General features: G+C 38.9%; 1 protein-coding gene across 1 annotated transcript in view; it reads left to right on the top strand.

Annotated features, from left to right (window-relative positions):
- MRPL48 (mitochondrial ribosomal protein L48) overlaps window positions 1–26745 on the top strand; it is a 50695-nt gene that overhangs the window by 18721 nt on the left and 5229 nt on the right. The window contains exons 4-5 of the mRNA XM_033121704.1: window positions 1822–1910; window positions 20169–20338. Of these exons, the coding sequence (XP_032977595.1) occupies window positions 1822–1910; window positions 20169–20338 (259 nt within the window). The remainder of the gene's footprint in view (window positions 1–1821; window positions 1911–20168; window positions 20339–26745) is intronic.

Consider the following 26745-nt stretch of genomic DNA (forward strand, 5'->3'; position numbering starts at 1 on the left):
TAGAAGTGGGTCCAAGCAGAAGGCAAGTGGCTCAAAGGCCATTATTAGAAGAGAAAATACACTCCAAAGGGTTAGGAGCGGGCTGCGGCTCAAAGGCTCAAAGGGCCAAAGGCCAAGGCCAAGGGCCTCTGGCTTATTTTAATGCTCCCACGTAACCATGCACACCTCTCATTGCTTCTCCTACTTTGAAGTTATAATAAAATCTTGGTTATACGTAATAAAATTCACTTGAAAGGCTCTGCTCTGAGGGTCATCGTATATCCATCAGTACAATTTGGATATCAGCCCCTTGGGTGAGGCCCCCAAGCCCCAAGTTGCAGAGTTGGAACCTGAAGGCTCAAAAGGTCAAAGGTCTTGGATTCAGACAGATAGAATTGGGACAGCAGCCAAGAACACATCTGTGATGTTCAGTGCTCTTTGGGAACCTCTGCCAAAAATACCCCCTTCTTCCTTGCATGGTTAACTTGTACTCCTCTTCCAAGAGTGCAGCTTTTACCTCTTCTGAACCTCTTCCCCTGCACCCTTCCCCATGCCCATGCCCACCCCCACGCCCCGAGGCAGAATTAGTTGCTCCATCCTGAGGCACGCACTACCTTGCTTTCATCTCCATTCAAGTATTTTGTACACCGTGCGGGAACTCTGCATTCCCATCGTCTTTCCCAGGTACACGTTGAGTGTCTGGGGAAAGGGGCATATTTAGTCATCTTTGTCCCAGAGTTTATACCATTGTTGGCGTGTTATAGTAAATGTGGACTAATGTATGTCATCCAGCGTTGTGGGTTGTAAACACAGGATTGACTCTGAAGCCAGTCTCTGGTTGGCCTGGCGCACAGCAGACGTGCTTGGAAGCCCATTTTAGAATAGAGAAGCTTACGCGACATTCCTCTTCTTGATGTCATTAGACTTTTCCACATCATGTGCGTTTAGCCCCCCCCGGCCCCCCCACCCTGAGTGATGACCCTGGGGAGATGAGGGCAGGACCACAGGAGCTGGGAGGAAAGAGCAGAACCTAGTACTAGTACTTTTGCTGAAGGTGGACAGCGAGCAAGAGAGACCGACAGACATAGCGGAACAGTGACAGGGGTGAGATAAGGAACTGAGATCTGAATTAGGAAAGATCAGATCTAGCTAGATTTTATATTCCAGAAATTCAGATGTTATAACACATCTGAGCACAGGCTGTTCAGCTAAATAGACCTGGGTTTAAATTGCAGTCTGTCTTTTACTTGCTGGATTTTACTTGGCCCATTCACCACTATTTTTTGAGCTGTCGTTTATTTGTAAATGAGGATAAAAATAATGAGGATTAGAGTCCGTCCTTGAAGGGGGATCTGGGTGGCGCTTCTCTGGCCTGCCATAATGAATATGTACTCATCGGGAGAACCTATTTTATACTCAGTAGTAGTATATATACACACTGTCTGTACATTAGGTTTCTGTTTTTATTGTTATTCACTTAACAGTGTGTGTTAGAGATTGTTCTGTATCAGCACAAATAAATCAAATTAGATGGTTTTTAAAACTTTGTGAAAATCTGTGATTGTCCTCTTACTGGGTTATATTTGCCAGCTATCTCTTTGCTATACAATCTGCAGTAGAAAACTTCAAAAGGATTATTGCCTGTTGAGGGGCCAAAGGAGAGAAAAGGCGGGTAAACTGAGAGTCAGCCCAGGATCAAAAAATAGCTCTGGTTCTTTAAACCAACAAAAGGCCTGCTATTCGCAAATGTTACCAGCCTTGCAGTGGAGAATTTGTCTCCTCACATGTGATCTGTCCCTGGAGGAGTTCTGAAACAGGTTTGTCTTATTTTGTCTCTTGTAGGTGGCATTGTGCTGAGTACGAGTCGGCACTACAAGACAAAGCCCACCCATGGCATTGGAAGATACAAGCACCTAATTAAAGCACAAGAGGTAAAGGGGCAGGAGTCCTATAGAAAAGGAGAGCATGCAGCTTTTACAAACACCAGAAGGTCAGATTTGCATAGGTTGGATAGTAGTGGAGCTACTAGTTACTTAGTTACTTAGTTTGGATATTATCCAGAGTGGAGATGTTCCTGCCAGCTCGCAATCTTGTCCCTAAGCCAGGTTATCACAGCGAAAAGCAAATAATTTGCTTTTATTACTTGTGATAATTTAAAAATAATTTTCTTGGAACTTAGTTCGGTATAGACCTCACAATGGAAATGAAACAAGTACATTCGGTTTAGTTGAGTGAATGGTTTGTGGCAAGTAGAGGTGGATTGACACTTTTAGCCAAATAACTGAGTTTTATAGTATTCGCAGACTTAAAATATGTACTAGGTTAGGACAATTAAGTTCGTGAACTCATCCTAGAAAAAATGCTACGTACCTCACTGCTGAATATCATTACGGTCACCTTCGAAGTACTCCCGTTGGGAAGATATGCACTGACACCAGTGCCTAGTCCACCCTTCAAAGCAATTTTGGAACTCTTTCTGGAATGGTCATCAGAGCTGTCATCATATTACCCTTGATGTCCTGAATGTCATCAAAATGTCTTCCTTTCAATATTTCCTTTATCTTTGGGTAAAGAAAAAAGTCATTGGGGGCTTGATCAGGTGAGTAGGGAGGGTATTCCAATATAGTTCTTTGTTTACTGGCTAAAAACTCCCTCACAGACAGTGCCATGTGAGCTGGTGCGTTGTCATGATGCAAGAACCATGAATTATTGGCAAAAAATTCAGGTCGTCTAACTTTTTCACGCAGCCTTTTCAGAACTTCCAAATAGTAAACTTGTTTAACTGTTTGTCCAGTTGGTACAAATTCATAATGAGTAATCCTTCTGATATCAAAAAAGGTTAGCAACATCGTTGCAACAAGTTCACAAACTTAATTGTCAGACCTCGTTTGTGTTCTCTGAATCCATTGTCACAGATAAATGGTAGTTCTAAGCATTATAAGATTGTTTAGCCTATTTCAGTGGCCCCAGGTGCAGGATTGCTTCTCTGGTGGTTAGATTTTTGTGCACGTGCAGAGAATTTTCTGGTGAGGTGAACACAACACTGACCTGAAAGTCAGAAGGTCTGGCTTTGAGTCATGATTCTATCACTTCCTGTAAACAATACAGTTAAGAAGATTTTGCTGTTCTTCTCAGGGAGTCTTCAACATCACTTTTGGTTCTTTGGCTTATTTTAATGCACCCACGTAACCATGCATATCTGCTATTACATCTCCTTGGCAGAAGTTCAATACCACTGTACTTGGGCCTCAGAAGCCACTAAACTTGCCGTATTCTCCTGAGCATCATCCTTTTATCAAGGAATTTCATGGCAGGAACAGTGTCTGAGGCCTGTACCGGGCAGTCTCCCGTCAGGAAACAAACCAACTCAAATTGTCCATTTGTAGTGGGGAGAGTACTGAATTGGGAACCAGCAAACTTGTGTTCTAGGCTTGGTTCTGCCACTTACTAGCTTTGTGACTTTGGATAAGTTAAACTTACTACCTCTGTAGGCATGGTGGGCCCTGAAATTTTATGTAAAATGTTTTCTTTTCCTTTTTATTTTTTATTTTTATTATGGGGGAATGTTGGGGAACAGTGTGCTTTTCTAGGACTCATCATCTCCAAGTCAAGCTGTTGTTTTCAGTCTAGTTGTGGGGGCGTAGCTCACTGGCCCATGTGGGACTTGAACCAGTGACCTTGGTGTTATGAGCACCGTGCTCTAATCACTGAGCCAACTGGCCGCCCACCAGCGGCTCAGCTCCAAGCTCAAGCCTTGCTTCTCACTGGACCATGAGGGAATCTAACTGGCGACCTTGGTGTTATGAGCACCACGTTCTAGAGCAGCCGCCCTAGCCTCACTCAGCCACAATCTCCTCTGGTTTTAACGGCCGTAAGTTATGGGGACTTTTCTCCCTGGCACTAAAACCCTGGGCTGGGGAGCCTGGTGTGGGGCTGGGACTCCCTTGCTTCTCCAGGGGAGACCTCCACAGCTGAGATACGCTCCTGATTTTTAGTGGCCACACGCTGGTGCGGGGCCAGCCCTTTCCATGTCTATACCCCAACTACCTATCTCCTACCAGTCTCAAGGTGGCTTCTTCTGTATGTCCTTAGTTTAGGGCTTTGGTTCAGGCAATTCTCAATGATGGCTGTTCTGTAGTTTAATTGCAATTTTGGTATGGTCGTAAGAGGAGGTAAGCACAGCATATACTTATTCCACCATTTTGACCGGGTCTCTAAGTGACCATCTCCTCTTTTAGATCAGCTCTCTAAGAGTAGAGGCTGTGTTCATTTTTCTCTGCATCCTCATTGTCCAACATAGGGCCTGGCATCAAACAGAGGACAGTAAATATTGATTGAGCTGAACTGAAATTTGGTTATTGAAATTGCCCTGAGGTTTTATAAATCAGAGCTGGAAAACACAACCCACTATCTGCAAACAGCTGGCTCCAGATGACCTTGGTTGCTTGGAGGGAGCAATGCTCCCTTTAGTTAGGGGTGTAGGCTTTTCTCTAGTGTCATTCATTGTCCCAGGGTAGCTAGCACAGTAGTGCTGGATAGTGGTGGCAGCTGCTGCAGGCTCCTCACTTCCTGCCTGGAACAACACAATGAAAGCTCTCATCTGCCAGCCTGCAGAGGCTCTGTCCCAAGTCCCTCTTTGACTCTGCCCTGGGGAACTGAGCTGGAAAAGCTAGAAGGTATCTTGTGGCCTCCTTTTTCTCACTAAGCCTAGAACCTAGAAAAAACAGTAAATAGCCAGATTCCTATATTTTCCCTCTCTGGGTCTCAGGCTGGGGCCTCTATTCTCTTGATCCCCACATCTCTGAGATGTGAGTTAATTCTCACGCACAAAGTGCCCAGCCCTTGTCTCATTTCTGCTGGTGTAATCTCTTCACTCCTCCTTCCAAAGGTTCCACACTCAGTCTTATGACTGAACCTTGGGAAGGAAGAGTCAAGTCACAGCAACCTCATCTCAGTTTTCCTTTTCAATACTGGTTTAACCTCTTTCTTTATTGAATGGCCTGGTTGGTTCCCATCCCTCCATCCTGTGCCCTTGTCCTCGATGCTTCTTTGAGGAGTAAGTGAGAGAAGAGATGAAAAAAAGCTTCCTCATGGGTGGCAACATGGGGATGACAGCAAATCAAGGAATTCCAGGTCTCATAGCATGGACCCAAACTCCTTCTCAGGGATTTCCTTTTTTGTTTCAGGTACATTTCTCAGACACCCATGCTGTCTCATGCCTTTGTGCCTTTGCACATGCTCTTTCCCATTTATGGGATGATCCCTTTCTTTTTTCTCTCATCTGTACATCCCAGTTTGACTCCTGGCAGTGAGGGATCACATTTGAGAACCTATCTCCAAACTCAGCACTGTGTCTCAATGTGTAGATCTCATTATTCTCTCAAGGACCCAGCATTATTCTGTTGAATTTACAAGGCTTCAGCTTGTTCAGGGTGATTTTTATTCGGTAGAAATAAAAATAATATAGTCTTTCATATTTGTGTAGTGCTAGGTCATTTCTTCCACTTACTTACTTGCCCTCAGCTGTTGTCCTGCCTCTAATCTTGGGGTAGTAGCAGCGCACGCATCAGAGAATTGCCAAGAAGAAGATATGGGAGGATGAAACAGGCAACATAAATTGCTGTCCGTTTGTATTTGTTATATGTTCTATATTCTAGGCCATGAGGCAAGAAAGTCAAGTGTATCTTTTGTAAGGTAGGCAGTTTACTTTGTCTTTATAGAATGGCTCTTAGGAATCAAGATACCTTTTCTCTTAGAAACTTAATGCCACTTTTACTGTTGACATAGAGGAGATATCTGCCATTTCTGACACCTATTTATTTTGTTGTAGCACCCACAGATAGATTAGTTCTGTGAGGAGACTGTGGCATTATTCTTGGAAAAACATCAGCAGCTCAGAATCATTTTATGTTGACAGTCCTAGCTTCCAAGGAACAGAAAGATTGTTTTGGTCCATCCAGTGAGTGTAGGGCTAGACATGGATTATAGGACTGGCTTAGGAATAGTTATTTTAAAATAACATCCATGTTTTCCCTCAAGTCTACCTCTTGTAACTCACTGAAAAGGAAAACCGTCATTGCTCAGGTGAAAGGGACACAGTATCTTCCCACAAAAAGTGTACAGTGGGCTAGGGAAGATTGTGCTCAGAAACGTAACTAAATACATGTGGTAAGTGCTTTTCTAGGGGAATGAACTAAATATCAAGAGGACAAAGATCAAGAAGCAACTCTCCCTGAAAGGGTCAGTGAAGGTGTTACGGAGTTCAGCTCAACAAACATTTATTAAATGCCACCTGTATTCTTCTTACACTGAGTATGTAAAGTGAACTGACACTCCTGTAGGAGTATGCAGTTGCTTGGGGTAGCTGGAAACACTGGGGCTGTAAAGAACATAGAGTGTTCCAGAGCTTTTCCAGGCACAGAGTGACTCCTGTGAAGACCTGACTCTCAGCCTGTGCTATTAGAGCACCACGGTCTCCAGCGCACCGGAGTCTCCTCATGCCTTACCTGTTCTGCTAACTTACAACAGTGTCAGAGTTTTAAAGGGATTCATATTTGATGTGATAATAGTAAAGATCCCGTTCCATTTTCAGAGTGCTTTCACATCCGTTATCTCAGTGTCTTTCTCACCATCTATCCTTGAACACTGGTGATCCTAGAGCTGAACCCTCCCTCATGTTTAATAATGCAATCTGCCACGTTTTAGAAAGACAATAAGTTAATAGATAGAATTTTCTAAATTTCAAGTTTTTCCCCCATCAGTTTTATTTCATATAAACAAATGTTAACAGAGAAACTCAGCTATGTTTTTATCTTTTGAGATGCAGAGAATTCCATTTATATAATATAACCATATTATCTGCTAGTAAAATAGTTCTTGTTTTATATGATGAAAATACGTTGATGAGTAGTTCATGTTGTTTCACAAAGAAACATAATTTTTTTGGCTCTTTGCAACCAACAAATTTGAAAACCAAGCCTTTTGATTCACCAACTATCCTGTGAGGTAGACAGAGTAGAAAAGGAAACTGATTGAGGAGCATAAATGATTTCTCTATGACCATATAGCTAGTAAATGACAGTACCAGAACCAGAATTCAATTCAGTTCAACTCAACATTTAAAATTGCTGGGCTCTAGGAATAGAGACATGAATGAGACATGTTACCTTCTTATATGAATTGAGATAGTGGTTGGCTGCCATAATAGAGAGATCTACTTAATCGAGGGGCTTAAAGAAGACAGAAGCTTATTTTTCTCTCACATAAAAGTATAACTAGATATTCTAGCTTTTCGTTTTCCCACACTTATCATACTGCTTCTATTTTATAATCCGAAATGGCTGCTCCCTCTCTAGCCATTATGTCCACATTCCATCCAGCAGGGAGTGGAAGGGGAAAGCAGTGCGTATGAGCTCATATCCCATTGGCCAGAACTTAGCCACATAACAGTATCAAGCTGCAAGATTGGTTGGGAAATATAAATTTGATTATGAATGGTCATGTGCCCAGCTGAAATCCAGCAGTTCTGCTATTAAAGAAAGAAGAGGTTATAGATACTGAGGAAACTGGCAGGCTCTGCACACTCTTCTTAAAGGGAAAGACAGAGGTTAAGAGAAATGTTTTGGAATTAGGCAGACCTTAGTTAAAGATTTAGCTCTGATGCTTCTTAGTTGTGTACCCTTAGGTATGTTACTTAACTTTCCCAAGCCACAGTTTCCTTGGCTTTAAATAAGGAATTATACTTCCTAATGTTGTTGTGAGGAGTAAGTTAAATAAGAAAAATTTAAGTACTTAGCACAGTGTCTGAAACATAGAGCCTATAAGTGGTGATGATGATGATGGTAGCATTAATCCTTCTTTTTATAATCCCATAGCAGTCTGTTTTCCTCCCTCAAAACATGCAGCTCTTTGTCATTGCTGTTCTGTATATGCCCTTCCTGATAGACTGAAAGCTTCAGCGAGCAGAGACTATGGCTGTATTATTTACTGTTGTATCCCTAATGCTAACCTTGGTCTGGCTCATCACTGGTGGTCAGTAAACATTTATCGAATAAATGAATACATGTGAAAAATGATAGTGGTATATTGGGGGTTACTATGGGAACAGACAGGAGTAGTACCTAACTTAGCTATAGGAATCAGGGAAGGCTTCCTGGAAGAGCATGAGCTGAATCTTAAAAAATGAGCAGGAGTTGCTCACATTAAGGTGTGAGGTAAAGAGTCAAATGCCTTGCAGGGATGGGAAACATTCTGGGCAAAGGTGGGGAGACCCTGAGCCTGGAGATGCAGTTGGGAAACTTTTAGCAGTTTGTTGATCCTGGAGTCTCAAATAGGCATTAGGGAATGAGGGAACATGAGACCTGAAAAGTAGGCAGATCTGGGTCAGCCTTTTTTAAAGATACCATTTGTTGAGTAACTACTATATGCCCTCATATGTCTCTGTTCACAGCCCTTTCAGCTGCACCCACCTGAGGTGGCTTTTCTTGGGTTCCCCTGAGGGACTATATCAGCATGGGCAGCCAGGCAGTTTGTGCTGAACTTGCCATGGGAGGTGGGCTGTTTTTCATGGTTAAATTGAGAGGATCTGTTTTTTCATGCGTGTCTTTTCTCTCTTTCTCTCTCTCTGAACTGGAAGGTCCTTGAGGGCTGGGAGTGTGTTTTCTCTTCCCTTGGTGTCTTTCCTTATAGCAGTTGAATCAGCACTTTGCACACAGCAGGTGCTTAATTAATGCTTCATCCTGTAAAGCATACCAATAGGACACCACGGGCATGCTTCTCTCCAATTTATAGTAATAATATTATGTCCTACCTGTGTACATCACTCAACCTTTTTAAAAGATACCATTTAGAGTAATTGCTATATACTAGATGCTGTAACTACTATGCCAGGCTTTAAAAACATTATTTCATTTTACAGCAGTACAAATGGTATATTTTATTTAATCTTCAGATATCCTATGGTTATTAAAGACCTTGTTTGAGGAATCTAAGACTCTGAGAGATTAAATGACTTGCCCAAATGGCTAGTAATTTTTAGAGCCAATATTTGAACTGAGGATGGTCAGAATTCATCTAACGGCTATGCTATTTCCATTTCATATAAATTCACTATTTTTGAACTTCACAAGAACCTTAGGTGTTAAAGATGAAGAAACTGACACCTAGAGAAGACACTCAAGATCTGAGTCCAGATTTTCTTTGGCTTCCAGCTAAGTCTAATGTTCTCTATGCAGCACCAGGCTTTGCCGCTTTGCCACCTGGTCCGGGCCAGGCCTTCTGTCCAGATGGTGTACATCTGTTAAGTGTGCCACATTGAGTTATAAACATAATCACTTGATTTCTATGCACCTTACAGCTCACAGTACCATCACCAACTCATTCAAGACCCCAGGTGTAAATTTTTAATTTCCATCACCAGAATTTCTGGAAACTGAACGTGCTTTAAGCATATCAGGCTTTTTATTTGAGGATTAGAATGATACAATTCCTTCCCAACCTTCCCACCCTGGAGAATGCCACCTATAGTGATAGGCAGATACTACTCGCAGAAGCTGGAGAACCTGGGCTGCTAATAAAGTACCCACTTTATTCTAAAGTAACCTTTGCCATTTCCTTACTATTGTGACCTTAAACAACTCATTTCCCCTTTTGGGGCCTCAACTTCCCCCTTGTGTAAAATTAGGGAAGGAAGGAAGGAAGGAGAGACTGTTATCTCTAAGATCCCTTTTTAGCTATAGCAGCCTGTGATTCTAATCTGACTCCTTCCTCTATCTGCTCTTTCCTAGCAAAGTTTCCCAGTAACCTTGGGCAGGTAATGTGCCTTCAGAGGACCTCAGTTTTCTGTCTATAAAATAAGGATACTAATTGGACATTTCTATACAAAAATGGTTTAGTAATTTATCCCATGGCCCATTTTGAGGATCATAGTGCCATTCTACAGGGATTTAAGAATGGCCATCCTGGGTCATCCCACAGTGAATCCAGGTCATTCACAGGTGTGCCAAACTTTGATGGTGACAGTCCCTTTCCCTGCCACCTTTCTCCTAGCCTCCCTTCCTTTCCTGCCTGGCTCTCCTCCATGTGCAGTCAGGGTGGCCTCCCCAAAACACAGTTCTAGTCAGGTACATCCCCTGCACAGATACCTTTAATAACTCCCCATGGCAGTCATGAGGGCAGTTGGAATACAAAAGGAAGGGAAGGATGTGAGAAAGATTGTGCAGATAAAATGATAGGAACTGGCGACTGATAGCATGTGCAGTCAAGCTCTCGCTGGTGCTGCTGTGCCCTGGCTCAGAACTGAAATATAATATCACAATGGGCTCCTGATGGTGTGGATTGCTCCAGGCATATCTAGGCCAACACGGAAAAGCAAGTGAGATGCCAAGAGGATACTGGAATCAGCTTTCTTTTTTTTTTTTTTTGTTCCCCTAAAGTGACACCTTTGAAAAGCCTTGGCATTTTCCCTGGTTAAGAAAAGCCTCCTAAAGGCTTCAGAGAAGCTCCTCCCCTCTCTGCTGGAAAATTTCAGCTGCTCCCCATTGCATTCTGACGTTAGCATGCTTCCCAGCTCTGACTGCGGTGCTGGCTGACATGATGAAAAGTCTGGATCACGGCACTTGACCACGGGGGTAGTGGGCTCTGAAGAAGAGAGAGCCACACCCCCCTTGATAGTGGCCTCTAGTGGATGGCGTCTCACTCATAGCAAAGTCTAGGACCCTGGGGTGGACACCACCATGAAGCACTTTAGAAATGCAGAGCCTGCAGTGGGAAATTCCCTGCATTGGGGGTCAGAGGTCTGGGTTTTAGGTCCTAGGATCTGTCCTGTGCGGCTGTGTGACTCTGGGGGATTTATTTAATCTCTCTGGGCTTCATATTCTTCCTCTGCAAAGATGAAGAACTGGGACAAAATCATCTCTAAATGCTGTCCTGTTCTAAAATTCTAAAATAGTAATTCATTGCATGTTGTCTCTGCCAGGCCCTATGCTACGTGGATACGAAGAATATAAAAATGAAAATAGTATTAACACTTAATAGTTATTGAGTGTTTAAATATGTGCCACAGATTGTACCAACCACTTCACATACAGTGTTTTCTTCAGTTGTTGGAACACCCTTGTGAGATCAGGCCTGTCATCAACAGTACCGGCCTTGTGGAAGGACTATTTCTTATTCCTCCTCTGCTTCTTCAGATTGGGTCCCTGTTCTCTTAGACTGACCTGGAGAGCAGCGATATGAGAACCATTCCAGGTGCTCTGCCAGAACAACTCTGCTGTGGCGGCCACTCGGCTGTTGTCCGATAGATAGGGATGACTTAAGACATGTAAATAGAGATAGATTTTCCCCCCCTTTTTCTTAAAAAACAAACTGATTTCTACCAAATAGCAAGACTTCTTATAAATCTCCAATAATTAGGACAATGTGGTATTGGCAAAGGATAGACAAATATCCTAGTGGAACAGAATGAAAAGTATAGAAACAGACCCACATATCTATGGACACTTATATGACAAAGGTGACACTACAATGCAATGGTGCTAGGTCAGCTGGACTGATGATCATGTAGGAAAAAAAATGGCTCTCGCCTCCTATTTCAAACTATACACAAAAATCACTTGAAAATGGTTTGTAGATCTAAATGTTAAATGTTAAAATAATCAAACTATTAGAAGATGACATACAAAAATAACTTCATGATCTTAAGGTAAATGAAGATTTCCTAAATAGGACACAAAAATCAATACAACCATAAAAGAAAGAATAAGTTGATTTACATTAAAAAGAAGAGCTTCTGTTCATCAGAATGCACCATTAAAAAGTGAAAAGAGGCAGTATAATAGCTGACGTCATAAAAATGGCAGCATGAGGTGAGCCTCTTGAAATCTCCCTTGGAATTTACAAAAAATTGAACAACTGTAAACTCTACAAAGGACTCCCGGTGCAGCAGACAGGCAAGATAAGACGCTCACTACTGAAATCATCTAAAGGCATAAACAGAGTTACTGAAACACATGGGCTCTGAATCTGATGTAGGAAGAGCGTAGGAACTTAAGGAGCTCTACACATCCCCCCATGGAGGCGGTACCCTGTAACTCAGACAAACTGTTCACGGAAGAGAAGCCCGCCTTCCAGGGAATCCTCTCATTGTGTGAGAAGCCGGAATAGTGCAGAGAATACATAACACTACAGTGTGACAGAATAAAAGGCTGCAGTCGGAGAGAAAATAAAACATTCTACCAACACCTACTGGAAAACAAACTAAAGACCTCTTCCTATCAACCTGTTGCAGAAGCCACTTCTGTAGATGTCTAGGAAGAGAAATTATAAATCATTAATTGCCATGAATAACCAAGGCAACAAGACAGCTCAGAAAGAAAATGAAAAGTCTCCAGAAAATGAACTTAAAGATATGGAAATATGTGACTTAAATGACAGAGAATTCAAGATTGCAGTTCTTAAAAAAACTCAACGAGGGGGGTGGGAGATGAGGGTAAAGGGGATCAAATATATGGTGATGGAAGGAGAACTGATTCTGGGTGGTGAACACAGAATGTAATTTATAGATGATGTGATACAGAATTGTACACCTGAAATCTATGTAATTTTACTAACAATTGTCACCCCAATAAATTAAAAAAAAAACTCAACGAGATGCAAGAAAACACAGACAGGCAGTTTAATGAACTCAGAAACACAATCAAAGAACAAAATGAACATTTTACCAAAGAGATTGAAATTTTAAAAAAGAACCAAATAGAATTTCTGGAGTTTAAGAACTCAATAAAAGAAATGAAGAATGAAATAGCCAGCTTAGGTAATAGAGTTGACCAGATGGAGGAAAGAATCAGTGACATCGAACATAGAAATCTGGAAATGACACGGATGGAAGAAGAAAGAGACTTGAGACTTAAAAGAAATGAAAGAACTCTACAAGAACATTCTGACTCCATCAGAAAGAGCCATATAAGAAGAATGGGCATACCAGAAGGAGAAGAAATAAGGGAACAAAAAGAAGGGAACAGAGGGTATATTCAAACAAATAGTCGATGAGAACTTCCCAAACTTGTGGAAAGAACTGGATCCTCGAATCCAAGAAGCAAATAGGACACCTAATTACCTCAACCCCAACAGGCCTTCTCTAAGGCACACTGTATTGAAGCTGTCAAAAATCAACAACAAAGAAAAGAATCCTCAAGGCACCAGGGAAAAGAAGACAGTAACCTAGAACGGAATATCATCAGATTTTTCAGCAGAAACTCTACAAGCCAGGAGGGAGTGGAACCAAATATTCAGACTATTAAAAGAGAGAAATTATGAGCCAAGAATAATATATCCAGCAAAGATATCCTTTAGATATGAAGGAGGAATAAAGACATTTCCAGACATACAGAAGCTGAGGGAATTTTCTAACACATGACCTGCACTACAAGAAATACTGAAGGAGGCTATTCGACCAGCATCAATAGGGATAATCTGTGGCAACCAAAACATAAAAGGGGGGAGAGTAAAGGCCTGAACTGGAATATGGGAATGGAGAAAGTAAGCAGGCTAAAGAAAATGGAATACTTTAAATATCAAACTTTCTTTTACATAAACTTAATGGTAACCACTCAAAAAAAAATCCAGAACTGAAATATATAATGTAATAAAAGAAAAAACACAGGGAAAAATCATAGAATGCCACCACACAGAAATAATAGACAACAACAAAAAGGCAAAGAAACAATGGAGACACAGCCTTACCAGAAAACTAAAGATACAATGACAGGAAATCCTCTCACATATCAATAATCACCCTAAATGTAAATAGACTGAACTCACCAATAAAAAGGCAGAGTAGCAGATTGGATCAAACAACTAAACCCAACCATATGCTGCCTCCAAGAGACACATATCAGCTACAAGGACAAAGATTGACTCAAAGTGAAAGGGTAGAAATTGACACTCCAAGCAAATGGTAATTTAGAAAAAATCAGGTGTAGCCATACTGATATCAGATGAAACAGACTTCAGGATAAAAAAGGTAACAAGAGACAAAGATGGACATTTCATAAAGGGGACTATACAACAAGAAGACATAACAGTCATCAATATTTATGCCCCCAATCAGGGAGCACCGAAATATACGAAGCAACTACTAACAAAACTAAAGGGAGAAATTGACCAAAACACAGTTATACTAGGGGACCTAAATACATCATTGACAGCTATGGATAGATCATCCAAACATAAAATAAATAAAGAAATAGGAGCCCTAAATGACACATTAGATGAAATGGACATAATTGACATTTATAGAGCACTTCATCCTAAAACATCAGACTATACATTTTTTTCTAGTGTACATGGAACATTCTCAAGGATAGACCATGTATTGGGACATAAAACTAACCTCGGCAACTTTAAGAAGATTGAAATCATATCAAGCATATTCTCTGATCACAAGGCTTTGAAATTGGATATCAACTGCAAAAAGAAAGCAGGAAAAACCACAAATACATGGAGATTAAACAACATACTTTTAAAGAACGAGTGGGTCAAAGAAGAAATAAGAGGAGAGATCAAAAGACACATAGAAACAAATGAGGATGAAAATACATCCTACCAAAATTTTGGGGATGCAGCAAAAGCAGTTTTCAGAGGGAACTTTATATCATTACAGGCCTATCTCAAGAAACAAGCAAAATCCCAAATAAATAACCTCACGTTACACCTTAAAGAACTAGAAAATAGAAAAAGAAGGACAAATGAAACCCAAGGTCAGCAGAAGAAAGGAAATAATAAAAATCAGAACAGAACTAAATGAAATAGAGAACAAAAAGACAATAGGAGAAATTAATGAGACAAAGAGCTGATTCTTTGAAAAGATTAACAAAATTGACAAACTCTTGGCTAGACTCACTAAGATTAAAAACAGAAAGGACACTAATAAACAAAATCAGAAATGAAAGGGGAAGTTATCACGGATGCCACAGAAATACAAAGGATCATCCAAGAATACTATGAAGGACTATATGCCACCAAATTCAATAACCTAGAAGAAATGGACAAGTTCTTAGAAACATATAGCCTTTCTAGGCTGAATCATGAAGAAATGGAAAATCTAAGTAGACCAATCACCAGTAAGGAAATTGAATAAGTCATCTGAAACCTTCCCAAAAGCAAAAATCTGGGACCAGATGGCTTCACTACTGAATTCTACCAAACCTTCAAAGAGGATCTAATACCTGTCCTACTCAAACTGTTCCCAAAAATTGAAGAAGAGACAATACTCCCTAACTCATTTTATGAGGCCAAGATTACCCTGATACCAAAACCTGGTAAGGATAACACAAAAAAAGAAAACTACAGACCAGTATCTCTGATGAATACAGATGCAAAAATCCTACACAAAATTCTAGCAAATAGAATGCAACAATACATTAAAATGATTATTCATCACGACCAAGTGGGGTTTATCCCAGGGGCACAAGGATGGTTCAACATATGCAAATCCATCAATGTGATACATCACATAAACAAAACAGGACAAAAATCGTATGATTATATCAATTGATGCAGAAAAAGCATTTGACAAGATACAACATCCATTTATGATTAAAACACTTAATAAAGTAGGTATAGAAGGAAAATACCTTAACATAATAAAGGCCATATATGACAAACCCTCAGCTAATATCATAATTAACGGTGAAAAACTGAAGCCCTTTGCTTTACTTTCAGGAACATGACAGGGCTGTCCCCTATCAGCTCTGCCTGATTGCTGTGAAAGTCCTCGCCAGAGCAATCAGGCAAGAGAAAGAAATACAAGGTATCCAAATTGGGAATGAAGAAGTTAAACTGTCCCTCTTTGCAGATGACATGATGCTATATATAGAAAACCCTAAAGACTCCACCAAAAAGCTATTAGAAACAATCAACGAATACAGTAAAGTTGCCGGCTACAAAATCAACGTACAAAAGTCCATTGCATTCCTATATACTAACAATGAAATCTCAGAAAAAGAAATTTAAAAAAACAGTTTATTTTGCAATTGCAACAAAAAGAATAAAATACCTAGTAATAAACTTAACCAAGAATGTGAAAGACCTATATGCTGAAAACTATAAGACATTTTTAAAAGAAATCGAAGAAGACACAAAGAAATGGAAAGACATTCCGTGCTCATGGATTGGAAGAATCAACATAGTTAAAATGGCCATATTACCCAAAGCAATATACAGATTTAATGCAATCCCCATCAAAATCCCAATGGCATTTTTTAAAGAAATAGAACAAACAATCATCAGATTTGTATGGAACCACAAAAGACCCCGAATAGCCAAAGCAATCTTAAGAAAAAAGAATAATGATGGAGATATCACACTCCCTGACTTTAGCTTGTACTACAGGGCAACAATAACAAAACAGCATGGTATTGGCAGAAAAACAGACATATAGACCAATGGAATAGAATTGAGAACGCAGAAATATACCCACATAAATACGGGCAGATAATTTTTGACAAAGAAGCAAAAAACACACTGGAGAAAAGACAGCCTCTTCAATAAATAGTGCTGGCAGAATTGGAAAGCCACGTGCAAAAGACTGAAACTGGACTGCTATCTGTCACCATGTACCAAAATTAATTCAAAATGGATCAAAGACTTAAGTGTAAGACCTGAAACAATAAACTGCATAGAAGAAAACATAGGTACTAAATTTATGGACCTTGGGCTCAAAGAGCATTTTATGAATTTGACTGCAAAGGCAAGGGAAGTAAACGCTAGAATAAATGAATGGGACCATATCAAACTTAAAAGCTTCTGCACAGCAAAAAGCAACCATTGACAAAATAAAGAGGCAGACAACTGAATGGGAGAAGATTTTTGCAAACAGTGCTTCTGTTAAGGGGTTAATATCCAAAATATACAAAGAACTCATACAACTCAACAGCAAAAAAAACAAACGTTGAAAAATGGGCAGAGGACCTGGAGAGACATTTCTCCAAAGAGGGCATACAAATATCAAATAGACATATGAAAAAATGTTCAACATCACTAATCATAAGAGAAATGCAAATAAAAACCACAATGAGATACCACCTCACCCCAGTTAGAATGGCTATCATCAACAAGACAAATAGTAACGAGTGTTGGAGAGGTTGTGCAGAAAAAGGAACTGTTTTCCTTTTTCTCATACACTGTTGGTGGGAATGCAGACTGGTGCAGCCGCTATGGAAGGCAGTGTGGAGGTTCCTCAAAAAATTACAAATAGAATTACCATATGACCCAGCAATCCCTCTCCTGGGTATCTACCCAAAAAATCTGAAAACATTTATCCATAAAGACAAGTGTGCTCCAATGGTCATTGCAGCTTTATTTACGGTGGCCAAGACATGGAAATAACCAAAACGTCCTTCCATAGATGAATAGATAAAGAAGTTATGGTACATATACACAATGGAATACTATGTGGCGCTAAGAAGATGAAATAGGACCATTTGTGACAACGTGGATGGATCTTGAGATTATAATGCTAAGCGAAATTAGTCAGACAGAAAAAGTAGAGAACCATATGATTTCACTGACATGTGGTATATAAACCGAAAACAACAAAAGAACAAGACAAACAACTGAAAGAACAAAAACTCATAGACACAGACAATAGTTTAGGGGTTACCAGAGGGTAAGGGGGGAGGGAAGTGGTAGATGAGGGTAAAGGGGATCAAATATATGGTGATGGAAAGAGAACTGACTCTGAGTGGTGAACACGCAATGTGAGATATAGATAATGTATTACAGAATTGTACACCTGAAATCTATGTAACTTTCCTAACAGTTGTCGCCCCAATAAACTTAAAAAAAATTAAAAAGTGAAAAGGGAAGCTACAGAGAGGGAGAAGATATTTGCAGCTTGTATACAGAGGGTGCCAAAAAAGTATACACATTTTAAGAAAGGAAAAAACTGTATTAAAATTGTAATACTCAAATATACGGATAACAAAAGATGAATACAAGTCACATTTGACTTCTGCAATTACAAGAGGTGCTCAAGGTGGTTACCATCAGTGTCCAGACACTTCTGATTATGGCGAACTGCTTGAGCAATGCTGACCAAAGTGTCTACTTGTATACATTTTTTTGGCACCCCTGGTATTTAACAAAGAATCACATCAAGAATATATTATAGAAAGAACCTCTTCAAGTTGGTAAGGGAAAAGCCAATGATCCAATCTAAAAAATGGGCAAAATACTTGAATAGGCAGGTTACAAAAGAGAACATCCAAATGGTCAGTAAACATATGGGAAGGTGCTCAGGCTCAGTAGACTTAAAGGAAATGCAAGTTAAAACCCCAATTCATTACCATTTCATACCAACCAGAATGGCTAAAACAAACAAACCAGAATACCTGACTATACTAAGTTGTGAGTGTTCACAAAAACATTGGACAACGAGAACTCATTTAGGCTGGTGGAAGTCTAAATTGGAAACCACTTTGCAAAACTGAGAGTATTTATGAAAGATGAACATATGCATACTCTATAACACAGTAGTTCAGGTTTTGGGTAGATCATCAACAGAAATGCACACATATGTTCACTGAAAGATACATACGAGAACATAGCAATACTATTCATAATGGCCCCACACTGAAAACAACCCAAATTTCCACCAGCAGTAAAAATGATAAGTAAATTGCAGCATATTTATACAATAGACTGCTAGAGCAATGAGAAGGAAATAACTGTTGTTTCACCTAATATATGATGAATCTTATAATGAATGAAAGAAGCCAGGCGCAAAAGAGAACATAGTGTATTACTCCATTTTTGCGAATTTCAAAAAACAGGCAAAATAACCCTATGGTTTTAGAAATCAGAATAGTGGTTAACAATTTGGCGGCCAGGATACTTTTGGGGTATTGGTGCTGGTTTATTTCTTGTTCAGGATACTGATTATATAGGTGAAAATTCATTGAGTTGTGTACCTATGCATTTTTTCAGTATGAATATTCTATTGCAATAAAATTTTTACTAAATTTATTTTAAAACATGGATTTTGAGATTCTAATTTTAAATTGATAAAAGATTCACATTATTAAAAATTCAAAAATATAACAGGGAAATAGTTAAAAGGTCTCCTTTCCACCTCTATGACCCAGCAGCCATCCAGTTCTCTCACAGGCAGCCAATGATATAAGTATTTTTGTGCATCCTTTTAGAGAGATATTTTTTTGGATATACAACACACACACACACACACACACACACACACACATGTTCTTTTTAAATGTATGGCATACTTACCCTTTTTAAATGTATGATAATATTCTGAACACATTATTGTACAGTTTGCTTTATCATTTATTTTAAAGACCTTTCCATATCAGTACATAAGGAAGGTCTTTACTCCTTCTTACAGCTGCATAATGTACTATCGTATGGATGTTCCATGATTTATTTAACAAATCCTCCTTCTTGATGGGGATTTAAATTTGATTATTTCCCGTTGAGAAACTTCCTTGATCCTGATATATGTTGTATTAAATACCTGTTTTTCCGGGCTTCATTTTAACTTTTTAACAGCAGCTTGCACAAGTTGATATGTAGTAAAGCAATACTTTACATGAAAGGTAAAAGTAGAAAAAAAATTTATTTCTACTTCTCAATTCTTAAAAGGAAGACTGTATAAATAATTACAGAATTTTAAAGGTAGGAGGGCTGGAAGAGAACTACTGTTTCCTTGCAATTGATTTCTTTAAGATTCTGACAAAAGCTAAGGATTCTCTCAGAAAAATGTGCACGTGTAAAATTTTGCACATAAATGTTGGGGTTGATAGACCCCGTGAAATTCCTTTATGGGTTTTAGATTAAGAATCTGCTAGCTAGCATAGCCCCATCAATTTAAAAATTGGGAAACTGAGGGCCAGGATGGGAGGTGAGTCTCAAAACAAATTAATTGCAGGACACAGTCACTTGTATTCAATATTCCCTCTCCTTTCATTGGCTGTGTCACAGCCCAGACTGCAAGGGGAGCTGCCCATTCCTTCCCAGGAGAAGTTCATTTTGCAGCTATGGTAACCTGAGAGAAAAAGAGCAAACAGGTTTATATGAAAGATTGATTTTTTTTTTAATAGCAAGATGGTATGATTAGAATTTCTTGTATAATACTTTGATTTTTCATCTTTCTCTTTTTGTTTCCTCTTCAGCCCAAGAAGAAGAAGGCAAAAGTGGAAGTGAGACCCATTAATTTGGGGACAGATTATGAGTATGGGGTTTTAAACATTCACCTAACTGCATATGACATGGCCCTGGCAGAGAATTATGCCCAATATGTTCACAATCTCTGCAATCGTCTCTCCATTAAAGTCGAGGAAAGGTATGAAATGTTCTTGGTATCAGTAGCATGCTCTGTTTTGTTGTTAAATGAGGTTTTGAGATATAATTCACATGTAAAATTCAGCCTTTTTACAGATATAGTTTGCCACAATCTAAATATAGAACAGTTCTATTGACCCCAAAATTTCCCTAGTGCCCAGGTGTAGTCAGTCTCCTCCCATCCCCCTCAAGTCCTTGGCAAACCACCAATTGATTTTCTGTCTCTGTTTTGTAAAGTTCTCCAGAACATGCTGGAAGTAGAGTCATATAGAATGTAGTTGTTTGTATCTGGCCTCTTTCACTCAGCACAATGCCTTTAAGATTCATCCATGTTTTTGCAAGTATTTGATTACTGAGCAGTATTCCATTAAATGGTGGACCTTAACTGGCTTATCCATTTACCAATTGATGTACATTTGGATTGTTTCCAATTTATTGGTTATGAATAAAGCTGCTATAATTATTTTCATACAGGTTGTGTGGGTCATATGTCTTCTCTTGGATACCTAAGACTAGGATTTTGGGTCGTATGGTGAATGTATGTTTAACTTTGTAAGAAACGACCAAACTGTTTTCCAAAGTGGCTGCACCATTTTGTATTCCCACCAGCAACGTAACAGAGTTCCAGTAACTACTTATCCTGGTCAGCACTTGGTATTGTCAAATTTTTAAAAAGCTATTCTAATAGATTTATAATGGTGTCTCATAGTGATTTTAATTTTAATTTCCCTAATAAATAATGATGTTGAGCATCTTTTCATGTGCTTATTTGCCTTCTGCATATCTTCTTTGATGACATATTCAAATCTTTTGTCTATTTTCACAATTGGGCTTTTTTTTTTAATGACTGACTTATGAAAGTTTTTACAATCTATTTTTGGATACTAATTTTTTTTCAGTATGTGTTTTGCAAGTATTTTCTCCCTGTATATGATTTATCTGGTCATCTTCTTATCTGAGTCTTTTGAAGAGCAGAAGTTTAAGTTTGATGAAGTTCAATTTATCAATTTTTTTAAAATTTTATTTATTGTTCATGCTTTTTGGTGTCATATCTAACAAATCTTTACCTAACCCAGATCACAAAGATATTCTCCTATGTTTTCTTCTAGAAATTTTATAGTATTAAGTTTTACATTTAGGTCTGCGATCATTTTGAGTTATTCTCATATATGGTATGAAATGTGGGTCTAAGTTGTTTTGGTTTTTTTTTATATATATAGGTATCCAATTGCTTTAGCACCATTTGTTAAAAAGATTTTCTTTCTCCACTGAATTGTCTTAGCACCTTTTAAAAGTCAATTAAGCATGTATGTATAGGTCTATTTCTGTACTCTATTCTGTTACATTGATTTATATATCTGTGCTTACACCAATACCACACTATTTTGATGACTGTAGCTTGATTACTGAAACTACAAATTTGTTCTTTTTCAAAATTATTTTGGCTAGTCTAGGTCCTTTGGTCTTTCACAAAAATTTTAGAGTTAGTTTGTTGATTTCTACAGAAAGCAGGCTGATGGAATTTTGTTGGAATTGTTTTGAATCTGTAGATCAATTTGAGAATTGACATTTTATATATTTTAATTCCCCTGATCCATTAATATGGTTTCTCTCCCCCCATTTATTTAGATATTCTTTGCCTGTTCTGCTTTTCATTTATTCTTTGGTTTTGTTGGAAAACTGTAATGGAGGAGACCTAAAATTTATAACCACCTACTCCAGGCCAGGCACTTCACATATCTTATCTCAGTGTTTCAGAAAGTGTGGAATGCCCTGTGATTTGCTTTAAATAATATGAAATCAGAGGGTGAGAAATTTCATCCCCTTTCAATTCTCATTTAACCTAACTCCATCAAGGAGAAATTCTTCAGGTGGTTCTGGTATGTCCTTGACATCACTCTAGCATTTCCTAATATTTGTAACAGAGAAGGGACCTCTGGCTCAGAATCTTTGGCTAGCACTAGTATCCAGCTAGAATTTTGTAACAGTTTTTTGTCTTCATTGTATTTATTTTTAACTGCTTTTTATTCATGACCGCTGATACTGGTTTTCCATTTATAGTAATATAAAGTCAGGCTTAATAAGATATAATTTACATTCAGTAAAAATTCACACTTTTAGTGAACAATTTCTATGAATTTGGACAAATGCACACAGTAAATACCATCATAATAAAGATCTAGAACATTTCCATCAGCCTAAGAAGTTCCCTCCTGACTTTGTAGTCAATCCCTCCTCCTACCCCCAGTCCCTGGCAACTACTGATCTAGTTTTTTGTCCCTATAGTTTTGCCTTTTCCAGAAGGTCATATAAGTGGAATCATACAGTATTTTTCCCTGTGAGTCTGGCTTCTTTCACTTAGGATAACGTATTTGAGATTCATCCATGTTGTTGCCCGTATCAAGTCATTTGTTCCTTTTTGTTGCTGATGAGCATTTCACTGAACGGATATGTGCTTGTTTATCCATTCACCATTTGTGTTGCTGACTGGACATTTGTGTTTCCAGTTTTTGACAATTATGAATAAAGCCACACTAAACACATACAGGTTTTTGTGAGAACATAAGTTTTCTAGAAGTGTGATTGCTGGGTCAAATGGTAAGTGTAGTGTATGTTTAAATTTATAGGAAACTGCCAAACTGTTTTCCAAAGTGGCTGTACATTTTTTTCTCTCATCAGAAACAGGAGTTCCAATTGTTCCACATCTCAAGTTTCTTTTTAAATTAATTTTTAAGTGAGTGGATTTAAAGAAAAATATTTAATAAATATGATAGTTTGATTGGTTTGTCACTGTGACAAGATAATACATGGCATAGTATGTGGATATGGCAAAAACTCTACTTTCTTACTCACTAGATAGATATTAGTATATTCCCAGTGTACAGATAAGGAAACCAAGGCTCAGAATGGCCAAAAGTCATATAACTAGTAAGTTGCCTGGATTTAACCCATTTCTGCCTCTTCCAGTATTTTTAATTACATAGAGTCTTATTTTAAGTCCTTAAGCCAAATTTGAACTTTTGAACCTTTATAACTTAGAGTATAACTGTGCTAAATGTGCTATTTGGAAGATTGGATAATGTGTGATTTTAGCTTTCATCGCTGATAGTACTTCAATTGTTTTAGGCCTAAAGATGTGTTTTATCTTTTCCTGATGCCCCAGAGAGTTGGTTGCTCTTTGAGCACTTGGCATATACCTCTGTCATATCACTTAGTGCTTTGGGCTGTAATGATCTATTCATGTGTCAGCTCCCCTCCCCACTGTCTAGGCGGAGACTGTGCTCTTTATTTCGTCAGCACCCAGCACAGGGCCAGCCTGCCACCTGGGGGACATTAAGCCACTGTTGAAAGAATGACAGGTTCTTGAATATGATTATACAGTCCGGTTGTGTGGTAAACATTTCCTAAAGTTTAATGGCTGCTTTTAATTATTAATTAATTAAAAACTATTGATTGAGCCTCTTCTTGCTATGTAGTAGGCATTTTCCTAGACATTCTGACTATAGGATACAAAGGTGAATAGCCCTGATTTCAGGGAGTATGTATGTATATGCAGGCACACAAACACACTCAGGAATAATTATAACATAATGTGCAAGGTGGTAGTAAAAAATAAAGTGCAGTGTCAGTTCAAGGAGGCAGAGTAATATAACAAATTAGAGCAATGCTTCTCCAAGTACCATTCCACAAAGATATCAGAAGTTGATGCCAAAATGTGCATTAATGCTTTACTTCCTTCATCAAGAAAGTCTTGCTGTTGAAAAAAAAATGTTGGCTGAATTAAATAGTGTATTTCGTCACTGTTGCATACTCCTTATCTTGTCCTGGACTGATAACAAACAGTGTGCTCACCAGCAGCTTATCTATGACCACACTTTTGAGTAACAGAGTACAAGCTCTAGAATCAAACTTCCTGATTTATATTCTAGTTCTACCAGTTATTGGCAGTATGACCTTGGAAATTCTGAACCTCAGTTTCCTCATCTGTATAATGGGGATGATGATTTTCTAATTTCTTTGAGTTCTGAAATTAAATAAGATAGTATATGATAGCACTTAACAGAGAGAATGGCACATTGCAACACTCTAAATAATCATTAATAATGAAGAGATTTCTTTTTTTCAGCTGGCAGGAATTAGGGGAAGCTTGTCAGAATTTGTGGTGGCAAAGAGGTATTAAATGTCATTCACAGAATGTTATCATACCTACAGTGGATCTAGTGTTTTAAATTTTCAGAAGGACTTTTTAAAAGGTACTGTTTTTAAACCTGCCTGTCAAAAGCTTTGACTGCATTTGAGTAAAGGCAGGAAGGCAGTAGCATTTGTTGAGCATGTACTATCAGCCAGCCGCTCTGCTAAGTACTTTTTTGTATAATACAAACAAGTTATGTAACTCAAACAAGCGCTTTGCTCATCCTGAATCAAAGCTTGACTCTGGAGCCAGACTACCTGTGTTTTACTCTTGCTTTGCTGCATTCTTATTGTGCGGCCTTGGGCAGTTTACTTAAACCCTTTGTGTTTAAGTTTTCTCATCTGTAAAATGGGGTTAATAAAAGTACCTACTTAAAAAGGCTATAGTAAAAATTAAGGGAATTAATATATTTAAAGTGCTTACAACAGCTCTCAGCAAATCTTGGCTGCCATTATTATTATTATTTATTAAAGCTTGCCTATAGTCATACACCTAATAAATGGCAAGGTCTGGATTTGAACCCACTTTTTGTGTGTGTGTGTAATTCTCAGTTCCTCCTAACTGGTTCTCCACACAGTTTTCAGTGTGATCTTTCTAGAATGGAAATATGATCATGTCACCCGAGTGCTTGAAACCCTTCCATGGCTTCCCATTCCTTTAAGATCAAAATTAAAGTTCCTCGCAAGGCTTACTAGGTGCCCCATGGCCTGGGATTTCCTCTCTTGCCTTCACTAATAATTCCTTCTCCCTCTCCCTCCAATTACACTGGCTTTGTTTTTGTCCCTTCCTACCTCAGGACCTTTGCATATGCTCTCTAGAGCTGATAATGCTCTTTCCCCTTCATTTAACTAACCCCTATTTTTTTCTTTAGGTTTCATCTTCAATATCACTTCTTCAGAGACCCTCATTAATTAGGTCCTATGTTATATATTTAGTAGAAGTGAAGCTTACGTAACTTCCCTTTCATAACACTCATTTCTTAACTCTTGTAATTACTTGATCTTTCATTGATCTTCCTTATTAGAGTCTAAGATCTGTAAGGCAGGGGTTGTTTGTCTTCATCAGCAGTCTAACCCTACCACCTTGCCTAGTACCTGACACATAATAGGTACTGAATAAATATTTGTTGACTTGGATTGAGTTCCAGTAGGCATGGACATGATTCCTAGCACAGCAAAATGATGTGCTGCTTTTTGCCTCTTTCATGGCTCTTTGCTCCAAATAGCACAGAGCATAAAGAGATGTTTGTTTTCAGCAACTCACTTCACTGCATTGAGGTGGGTTTTTTTTCTCAGAACATCATATTGCTAGGCATTCTCACTGCCCAGCTTTTCAGAACTGAAATGATTTTATTTTCTACTGATTTTCATTTCATCATGATCCTTTTTTTCCTCTGGGAGTCGGGGGAAGGGCTCTGACCTTGAGATGGCATTGGGCGAGGGAGCAGTGGTGCTGGTTTTTGTTCTATAAATGGTCTGCATTGCTGCAGCTGCAACTCACCCTGGAGAGGAAGGGGCCTCTTATGCAGGTCCCTTAATCTGCTTGCCTCCCTTGCTGAGCTCTTGCCTGGAGGGATGGAAATCTTACTCCTTTGGGAGAAGCTTCTAAGCCTAACGCTGATCTAGCCCCTTGCTCAGTGGAGAGTAAAAGCATCATTGTGTGCTTACTCATTCCGTTTTTTTTTTAATCCATTTACATTGTTTAAAGCGTAGGTATAACATATATAGTAGAGTCCACAGATCTAAGTTCCCTAGCACCCCAGCAAGCTCCCTTCTGTCCCATCTCAGGCAGTACCCCCAAAAGGTAGCATTATTTTGTCATGTTAGGTTGACTCTTGAAATTCAGTTATTTCATTTCTTCCCTTCTGTTTTCACTATGCGATCATCCAAGTAATGTTTATTGTAGAAAATTTGGAAAGTACAGAAAAGTGGAGACACTAAAGGAAAATTACCTGTACCCTTATCTATTCTACTTTGAAATGACCCAAGTTCCCAGTATTTATTTATCAAACTGTGTCTGCTTTTTCTGTTGGTTCTCTTTGAGGGCCTCTCCTGCCTCCTTGCCTTTGTAGATAACAGCTGCACTTTTTTGGAATGCCCTCTGGGCAAACACCTCTGTTTATTCTTTACATCTTGATAAAGCACTACTTCACCTATGAAGCCTTCCCTGAGCCCCGCTTCTCTCTCTCTTGTCCCTGTAATATTTGGTGCATACCT

This window comes from Rhinolophus ferrumequinum, chromosome 11, assembly GCF_004115265.2.
Source record: "Rhinolophus ferrumequinum isolate MPI-CBG mRhiFer1 chromosome 11, mRhiFer1_v1.p, whole genome shotgun sequence".
In the NCBI taxonomy this organism is placed as follows: domain Eukaryota; kingdom Metazoa; phylum Chordata; class Mammalia; order Chiroptera; family Rhinolophidae; genus Rhinolophus; species Rhinolophus ferrumequinum.